This window comes from Rhinolophus sinicus, linkage group LG03 (assembly GCF_036562045.2).
Source record: "Rhinolophus sinicus isolate RSC01 linkage group LG03, ASM3656204v1, whole genome shotgun sequence".
Taxonomy (NCBI): domain Eukaryota; kingdom Metazoa; phylum Chordata; class Mammalia; order Chiroptera; family Rhinolophidae; genus Rhinolophus; species Rhinolophus sinicus.
Window position 1 is genome coordinate 148,328,880 of NC_133753.1, and position 9,648 is coordinate 148,338,527.

At 37.8% G+C, this 9,648-nt stretch overlaps 1 protein-coding gene across 3 annotated transcripts; it reads left to right on the top strand.

Annotated features, from left to right (window-relative positions):
• Positions 1 to 783: 783 nt before the first annotated feature.
• On the top strand, positions 784 to 9,290 carry MTX3 (metaxin 3). Of its 3 annotated transcripts, none has more exons than XR_012495068.1 (9): positions 784 to 904; positions 1,404 to 1,473; positions 1,843 to 1,919; positions 2,854 to 2,946; positions 3,464 to 3,646; positions 3,791 to 3,867; positions 4,376 to 4,533; positions 4,917 to 5,013; positions 6,040 to 6,128. XR_012495068.1 is itself a non-coding variant. In XM_019728196.2 (9 exons), exons 1-9 carry the CDS (start codon positions 824 to 826, stop codon positions 9,011 to 9,013), a joined length of 939 nt encoding a protein of 312 aa, XP_019583755.2. In that variant the 5' UTR covers positions 784 to 823; the 3' UTR covers positions 9,014 to 9,286. The 3 variants fall into 3 exon arrangements, 2 of the variants coding, with proteins under 2 accessions (XP_019583755.2, XP_074184893.1); XM_019728196.2 differs by lacking the exon at positions 4,917 to 5,013 and adding an exon at positions 8,903 to 9,286; XM_074328792.1 differs by lacking the exons at positions 4,917 to 5,013; positions 6,040 to 6,128 and adding an exon at positions 8,903 to 9,290.
• Positions 9,291 to 9,648: the final 358 nt, after the last annotated feature.

The window sequence follows — 9,648 nt, forward strand, 5'->3', positions numbered from 1 at the left end:
AAAAATGCGGGACCCCTTTTTCAAAAATTATTAAGAATTTCAAGATAATGACAGCAGAACATTAAGGCAAGTGTGGGCCCTTTTAAGCACAGGTCCCTGTGTGACTGCACAGGTCTCACTTTTATAAAGCCAGCCTTGTTCTGTCTTCAAAGAGCTGCCTGTAGAGACAGGCAAAAGGTCTGTATCTAGGGATAGAAGCTACAGTTCAAGTATGTATAAGGGGCTGCAGGAAACCCAAAGTTCCTAACTTTGTAAAATTGTCCCTGGGAAGGTGACAGTTCATTTTTGAGGGAGCACTGGCCAGAAAAAAAAGACATTTCAGATTGAAGGGAGAATTCACTTGACAAATTTCAGGAACAAAATTACTTGCAAGGAGGGTGGAGCAAGTTAAGACGATGACAATAGAGGCAGAGACCAAATATATGGAAGAAGGGGTTGAACAATTATTAAGTGCCTACTGTATGCCAAGTTCTTTCCCCCCATGTCATAATTTGAAACAGTCATAACAATCTTGTAATAACCTGTCGTACCTATTTTACAGACAGGTTAGTTTAGGCGCAGGGTAGTAATGTTCAAAAGGTTTGGGATACATTAGACATCCAATAAATATTTGAGAACTGGTGGGTCTGACTTAAGGCCCAGGACTCTCAACCCCTAGGTCAAGCTGATTCTAAGCGTGCTTACAACCCACCAGAGGATCTTTTCTGCATCTCTCCAGTGTCCCAAGGTACCCTTCCCTCCTCTAGTCCCGCCCCTCTTTTCCACGTGCCGGAAATTGGGAGGCAAAAATACTTCCGGGATAGCAAAGGTCGGCCCCGGCAAGATGGCGGCCCCCTTGGAGCTTAGTTGCTGGGGAGGCGGCTGGGGGCTTCCATCGGTACACAGCGAGTCCTTGGTGGTAATGGTGAGGCCGCCTCGCGGGCCAGGGCGCGGGAAACAAGGGGCGGGGCCAGATGCGACAGGCTGGCCAGGTCGGGTACCTGCGGCTTGCGGCGATTCCCTGCGGCGCTGCCGGGCCCAGGCGGGCCGGGGAGCTGCTCTTGCAGTCAACGAATGAGTTACAACCTGGCCTGTGACTCCAGCGAGACCTGGCGGGAGACCTATGGTTTCTTCTCTTGGCTCCATGTTATTCTCAGCCTTGCAAAGCTATCTGAGCATTGGAGTGAAAGCACAAAGCAGGGGGCGTGCGCGTCCCGCTCTGCAAACCCTGGATCCTTTGGGTAACAAGGTTCCCAAAAGCCAGGTAGTGGGCGCGCGCACTCCCTCAGTTAGAGATTGGGGAAGGGACGCGGCCCCTTGGTCAGGCATGTTTGCCTTGGGGAACCGGCCTGTGAAGTAAAGCAGCTCAGCAGATTTGCATTACGTACTCGGTCTAAGATGTTTTATTGCAAACTCTGTTTCAGGCTTACGCCAAATTTTCTGGTGCACCCTTGAAAGTCAATGTCATAGATAACACCTGGAGAGGTTCAAGAGGTAAAGTGTAAACTTTAAACAGCCCTTCTGCCCTGTTTAGGCGCCTCCCTCCAACCCTTTTAAAGCTCTGAGGCATATAGCCATGGAGTACCTTGGGATTTTAGTTTCTTTTTACCATGACCTTGGCTCCCTTCTTGCTTATGGTTTGATCATTCTGAGTAATACTTCAAAGTACAGGCCAAATCATTGGAAATTATGAGAGATGAAAATGTTCTCTAGGACTGCTCTTTGTTAAATTGCAAAAAACGAAGAGGAGTTTACTCATTTTTTCCCCTCCAAATGTGCAATTGGCATAGCTCATAGGGTATTGGAATCTCTTCAGAGGGAATCGAAATGTTTCCTTGTATATAAACTGTTTTCTGATTATAGGAGATGTACCAATTTTGACAACTGAAAACAACATTGTTTCTCAACCAGCAAAAATACTAAACTTTTTAAGAAAACAGGTGGGTGGTTCCTTTTGAATAACTAGATTGTTGATCCCAGCATGTTACTTAAAAGAAAATACATTGTAAGCTTTCAGGATTTTTAAAAATCCTTTTTTGCCAACTTAGTAGGGCTTTGATATAAAAATAGACTTGCGAATTACTGCTCTATATCATGAGTTGTACTGTGGTTTCAGTCATAAAGTGAGGAATAATTTATATTCTCTTGCACTTTGCTTGGATTTTATTGAAGTTTAGATGTAAGTAGATTAAATTTAGCCATCTTTGCTAACACTGAGATGATTGTCAGTTTAGTCACATAGTTGCTACCCATTTTGTGCTGGGTATGACATCTGAGGGCCCACCAACTAGCAACTATTTTATTTTTTAAAACCACTTAACTCATAGTTACAGTTAAATGTTTCATGAAATAATATATCCAAAATGTTTGAACACTGTAAAGATTTTTATAATGTATCCAAAATGTTTAAACATGTAAAGGTTTATGTAAGTGCAAAAGTTATCATTGCTTTTGCCAGTACTTTAAAAAAAATACTATGTCAACAAAATTTAGAACTTTTCTAAATGGGAAGGTTTTCTTTCTTTTTTTTCATGGGGAAAATGCAACTAATTAGAACTGTTTCCTTATTGTTAACAAAAATAATAGCTTCGATTTATTCAGTTATACTATATGCCATACACTAAATTAAGTCATTAACAATTACTGAAATAATAATAGTGAATAAAAAAATCATAACACTTACTGACTTTACTGTGTGCATGAAGCTGTGCTAAGAACTTTATTTGCATTAAGCAGCATTTGTCACTAAATTTGTGTTTCTCTTTCTTCCTTTTAATAATCACGTTTGCCATTTTTGAGGAAGAATAAGTGCTAATTTATTTAGCTTCACTGTTTTGGGATGCTCTTGACTTTTGGCTTTATATATTTTAATAGAAATATAATGCTGATTATGAACTCTCAGCAAAACAAGGGGCTGATACTCTGGCTTACATTGCTCTCCTAGAAGAGAAGCTTCTTCCTGCAGTGGTGAGCATTGGTGAATATTACAGTATTTTAGTGACCTACTGAAAATGTACTTAGTCAATTTAGAAGAAAAATAACGAAAATGGCTCAAAGAGGACATTTCATTTATGTATTAACCTTGATTCTTTCATGTTACTGGGAAACTGGATTTTGTTAAGACATTCCACTAGTATGTGAAACAACAAAGTGAAAGATGATGTTATTTTGGAAATAAAAATAAAAATTCTTTGTGGAAGATGGAGTTCGTTGCTCCACGTATAGAATTGGGCGAACTGCAATCCCTTCATTCAGCAAATATTTATTGAGCACCTACTATGTGCTAGGCCTTGTTCTGGGTACCTGGGATATAGCGATCAACAAAACTCATATTTAAAATGTTGTTTTTATTCCTGAGTCATCCTAACTGGAAAGTTTATATGAAGTCACTTCATACAAAGATATGAAAAACTTTCACATCGATTGAGTGATCTTTCTTTTAATAAAAGAACATCCTTGTAGTGTTTTGTCCCTCCTTTTGCAGCTTCACACTTTCTGGGTTGAGAGTGAAAATTACTTTACTGTGACAAAGCCATGGTTTGCTTCACGAATTCCTTTCCCCTTGAGTTTGATCCTGCCTGGAAGAATGTCTAAGGGAGCACTGACTAGGATTCTCCTGACCAGAGGACAGCCTCCCCTCTACCACCTCCGAGAAGTGGAAGCACAGGTATGGTCATGGTTATTTTCAGAGCCAGGGCCCCCCTGAGGAGGGACGAGAGATGGCAGAGATGAACTTATCTATAGACGTCTGCGTAAAAAGGAGTTCTAGAGCCTCTTTCCTACCTCTGACGTGTAATTTCATCCTTATTAGATATACAGAGATGCCAAGGAGTGCCTAAATCTTCTGTCAAACAGATTGGGAACATCTCAGTTTTTCTTTGGAGATACGTGAGTGCATCCCTTAAAAATCATTTTGGTGTTTCATGTGCATAGATTCAATGAGCAGTTATTTAAAACAAGTCTCCTGGTCGTCCCCCTCCCCCAAATGAGATTTTCACTGAAAAACATATGTAATGGACTTTTACTATTGGCAACTATCTGTTGGTGGTACCCTTACATTGACTTAATATGCTGCATATGTGATTTTAAAACATCTAAGACTATTCCCACCCTGTCTCCAGTCCCTATATAACATCTGTGAGTAAAACTGAATCTTTGATTTACAACTGAATTTTCTTTGAAATAAAGCAAATGGTTAGAGTATTAAAAAAAAAACAAAGAACTACTAATGAGTAAAATCCTAGTTTCATCATTTTTATAAGCTAAAATGGATACTAAACCTTTTAAACGACTATATACTTCAGAACTGACAAGTGTATTTGAGAAAAAAAAATTTTAGTGTAATCCCAAGTTAATTTTCTTATGTGCTTTTAAAAAATCATGAATTTATTTTTAGGCCTTCTACTTTGGATGCCTATGTGTTTGGTTTTCTTGCACCTCTTTATAAAGTACGCTTCCCTAAAGTTCAATTACAAGAACATTTGAAGCAGCTCTCCAACCTGTGTCGCTTTTGTGATGACATCTTAAACAGTTATTTTAGGCTTAGTCTTGGAGGTAAGCTGGCTCCTCTTTAGCTAATCTTTGTTTGTATAAAGTATTTGCATATTCTCCTAAGGATGTATAAGCAAAATTCATGACTTATTTAAAAAGTTTGTGTATTGTCTTTAAATGCTGGTTTAGAGCACTTCCAAAAAATTGCATTTTTGCAACTTTATTTTTATTCCCATGTTTGTTCTTATTTAAATAGAGAAGTAGATATTTGCTTTTTGTCTATTCTGGATTTTACACATTTCTTGCTCTTTTTCTTCTTTATATATTGCCCCTTTGAAGTGGGTCATTTTCTTCTAAAAGATTAAATCACAGGTATTTATTGAGGTATTTTTTAAGAAGCATTTATCCTAATGCAAATGGGCAATTACTTTAAATGTTGCTTCTAGCATTTTCCTGCGTGAACAGAAATCAGTAGCAGATTGAGTTTGGTGAGGTACACACCCATGATTCCACTACATGAAAACTGATTGCATCAGACTGGAGGTATAGTAAACAGAGGGCACCTGTTGCTTAGGATACCAGTCTTTGCTTGCTTGCCAGTGTGAGGCCTGTGCTTAAGTGATTGGGATGCTAAATTTGTTTGGGAGAGTTGGCAGAAATTATCCTTTTAAGAAACAGGAGTTAACAGACACAGACAATAGTTTAGTTGTTATCAGAGGGAAAGGGGGAGGGGGAGAGGTAGAAAAGAGTAAAGGGGGTCAAATATATGGTGATGGAAGGAGATTTGACTTTGGGTGATGAACACACAATATGATATATAGATTATGTGTTACAGAATTGTACACTTGCAACCTATATAATTTTATTAACCTGTGTCACCCCAAAAACTTTAATAAAAAGAGAGAAACAGGAGTTATAAGGATAGTTGGCTGAGGGGCAATTTATTTTTTATGGTTGGTTAAGTGTTTTGTATATAGGGATAAGTTAATAGTTTGGGAGTCATGAAATCAAGTAACTGTCAACCTTGTTACTTTGGAGCGGTGGTTGGCAAACCTGTCTACAGGACAAATAAAAAATCTTGGGTCCTATACCAGTTTTACCAAATTAGAATTTCTTAGGGCTAGACCCAGGAATCTGTATTTTTTAAAGTTCCTCCAAATACTTAGGATGCCTGGTGGATAGCTGTTTGGGAGTTCACTACCTTAGAAAGTTATCCAGATAGTTGTAACTAAGACCTATTTGGAATAGGTGGGGAAAAGGTACAACTTGAATTTGAGAAGGAAACGAGGCCTGCTCTGCTCTTTTCCTAATTACCTTGGCTAGCGGCAGCACACTTGGCCCCAGTGTCTACTCTGTGGGCAAATTCAGTCCTTTTGTTTATGGGTTGGTTTTGGAGCATTACTATCCATCTTAAATGTGCCTTTGAACCCAGGATGGTTTTCTCTGTGCTTTCTGTTTGGAAGGCGGGACACTTGGGAGGGTGGATAGATTCAAAATTCTTTCAGTCTAAACAGCTTTAAAAGCTTACAAAATTTCCTGTCTTTCTGATTTCTGTTTCTGGCTTCTTAGGAATCTCTCCTGCTGGACAAGAAATTGTAGATGCAAATCTGCAGAAACTCACACAACTTGTAAATAAGGAATCCAATTTAATTGAAAAGGTCAAGTTTACTTCAATCATTATTTTATAGTAATTCAATAGTTTCCTTTCTGTGATCAATACTGTAGTTTGGGTTATGAATTAACTTTACCCTCTTAGTCTTTTTTTTTTTAAGAGTTTATTTTTTCAGAAAGCTGTTTAAGTTTATATTTACTAAAGTTGTACAATATAATTTATTTTGAAGCCAGAAGTGGCCTGATTGCTTTGGGGATCATTCTGATAATATTGGGTTTACTTTTACCACACAATTAGTATTTTTCAAGTTAGAAGACCCAAAAGCCTGTCTTTAAAAAAACAAAAAACAACCAAACGATAAAACAAAAACACTTCTTGCTTGCTTGTCTGCTTCTGTCTCTGAAGGTTACCATTTCGTGAGATTGGAAGCATCTGTGCTTGCTCTTGTTAATAGCATTGTAATATCTTTTTCTTTCTTCCACATGAAATGTTTTATATTTTCTCTTTCCTGTTCTTCTCTGATCTAAATGTCTACAGTTTCTTTTATCAATGTGGATATTTTGCCATTCGGGGGGTGGTCCTTTGGTGAGAGAGAGATTGAGGAACTAGGTAGGGGAGAGAGCCAACAATGGAAATTTCAAGGGTGATTCTAATTGGAAAAATACAAGAGAGTTATTCATTTTTCCCCTAAGTGTCTGGTAAACTTGCTTTTTTACTTATACAAATGAATAATACTGCATCCTTTCACAAACTAATAGGACAATGTGGCCAAATAGCACTGGTTGGCAGTAACTGGCACTGTGTTGATGAGCTTTATGTGAGTTATCTCATTAATCGTCACCCCACCTCTGTGAGTGCATGGCTTCTACCACCCCCATTTTACAGGTGAGGATCCTGAAGTTTTGAGAATCGTGTATGTCACCTGGCTGAGGTCATGCAGGTGACAAGAATTAGAGAGGGAATTTGAACCCTAGAAATTGGACTCCAGCTTGGCTTTGCAATTAGTCAACTATCTAACTCATGAATGAGATTATGTATCCATTACTAGTAGTCCTAGTAGCCAGGTTATAACTGCCACTCTCTGGAATGACTGTTCGATTTCTGTTTATTGTACTTCATGTGTTGTTAGAACCTGGAAAGTGAGTAAAATTATAAGAGTTCATTGTTAAAGTTTGGGTAAGCTGAATGAAAGCCAGTTTTTCTTAATTCTTTGCCCAACCCAGTAAATCTCACAAGAGGAACTATATTGAGTGTTAAGTATGGGTAATGGAAAGATTACTCAGACTGTTTTAGACACTGAGCTGCTAGATGAAGGCTATCCAGTATAGTTTCCATTTCCTATATGTGGCAAACTCATGACAAGCATGTAAAGAGAACCATGAAATACCTACATATGCAAAAGTGAAACCAAATGGCTCTGTCCCTAGTTTGTACACTTCTTCTTGGGTCATCATCAATATATGAAAGTTTTCTGACCCTATATCAGCACTCCCCCAACCCTTCATACCTGCTCTTCAGTATGGCTCACTGCTGTAAGACATTAGAGCACCAAATTCTAATGGCTACTACTGTTCACTATTTGGATAGAAAATCTGGAGTTTAAAAAAAGAAAGTTAGGTTTGAGGAACTTAGTTTTTGCAAGAAAAAAAGGCATCTTAACACAGTTGGTTCAAATAGTTCACTGGAAATACTTTTCTTTCATTGGCAGATTAAATGTTAATCTTTTCTTTCCTACAAATCCTGGTACCTCTGCTGAAACATTTCCTTTATGCTTTATAAGAGCATATTGAGAAGATAAGGGAGCATTTTGCTCTGCACATACTCAAAACTCTAAAAAAAAAACCTGCCTATCCAGGTGGTAATAAGATGCTGGATTCTATTGGTTTTGAGTCTTTGATGGCAGCTGCTTTCAAGTCTCTTACGAAGTTAAGCTGATAGTGAGCTCAACAGCAGGACCTGAATCTTGCACTCTGTGGGTGCTCTGGTTAAAGGTACAATAGTTTTCTAAGGTCTGACTCAGTTCTGAAGAATCATCCCTGTCCTAGTGTTTCCCAGGGATGCTAATGTATTCCTTAGGGTAAGACTGAAACTCATGTTTTCTCAATGTGCTCCATATTAATTTCTCTAGAGCAGACTTAGATCTGATCCAGTATTTGGAATGCCTCTGAATTAGGTCTAAAGAATTTGTCCTTCTTTCTACTTTCCTAGCTTCCCTTGAGTCTAAAAAAGCTGATCTTTTTGAGTGGAGTACAGGTCATTTTCATTGAGGCCATGAGGTATATAGTTGAAAGAACAAATGTTGGAATAAGACTTGGGTTCAAATTTCAGCTCTGATACTAGCTTTGCAACTAAATGCAAATTCCTGAACCTTTCTGAAGTTCATTTTGCTAATTTGTAAAATAGGGAATGATTGTAACTGCTTTTTTTTCTTCACAATGGTGTTGGGAAGATCAAATGAGATATTGTATGTAAACATACTTTGGAAACCTTGGAGCTTAGTGTAACAGAAATATTTCCTATTAGAAGACGTCTTAAACCAAGTCATGCAGTGGTTAAGTTCAGTAGAGTATTCATTTTGTGGAATTACTGTAATTTTGTAAAGGCATCAAGGATGAGCCACATTGCTTTTATACATCCACTGAGTCAGCTGGTATTTGAGGTATGACATTTAGAACTCTTGAGAGATTATTTGCAAGAAAAATGTTTCGCTTGCTGTCCTAGAAACATATGGTTCTAGGCTGTTGTTTCAATGGGGAGGCCACAGTCCACATAAATGGTGCTACATCCATTAGTCAGATGTGCCTTTTGTACTTTCTACAGATGGATGACAATCTTCGCCAAAGCCCTCAACTTCCTCCTCGGAAACTGCCGACACTTAAATTGACTCCAGCAGAAGAAGAAAGCGATTCCTTACAACGGCTATCACCCTGATAGGCGACATGCTTTGTGTCCAAAGTCATATGATTGTTGCAGTAATCTCTTACACTGAGTGTGTGGAGGCAAAAAGAAAATGCCATTAATAGGTATAAAGAAGACTCTAAGACAAAAGAAACTTTCTACGACATCTATTTTTTTTAAAATTAGGAAGCTTGTATTTTAGCTTGGCAATGCACTTTAAATACCATCAAAGTGAATGCTAAATGAACTTGGGAAAGAAACATAACACACTGTACTGTATATATATATATATATATATATATATATATATATATATGTATATATATATACACACACATACATATATATATATGTATATATGTATATATATATATATATATATATAAACACCCTGCCTTAACCTTGGCAGATTTTTGCCTTTGGTTCATATGTTGCTGACCAAAAGCTGCAATTCTGTTCTGAACATGCACTCTTAATTTATTCAAGCTAATTTATTTAGTTTTCTTAGACCAGTCTGAATATCTAATATGTGGCTCTTTGGCTGAGGCCTTTTTCTTCTGTTTAGAAATCTGAAGCCTATTTTAGACATGAAGAACATACTATTCTAATATTCTAATGCTCTGTTTACTTCAATAGAAAAGCCTCTATTTAACTTTAAAAAGCGATGA

What these genes read in the sequence shown, in the direction of transcription:
- MTX3 (XM_019728196.2), top strand. Translation starts at nt 824, where the DNA reads ATGGCGGCCCCCTTGGAGCTTAGTTGCTGGGGAGGCGGCTGGGGGCTT. An exon ending in CACCTGGAGAGGTTCAAGAG is followed by an intron (nt 1,474 to 1,842) that starts GTAAAGTGTAAA and finishes TTCTGATTATAG; the next exon opens with GAGATGTACCAATTTTGACA. An exon ending in AGAAGCTTCTTCCTGCAGTG is followed by an intron (nt 2,947 to 3,463) that starts GTGAGCATTGGT and finishes CTCCTTTTGCAG; the next exon opens with CTTCACACTTTCTGGGTTGA.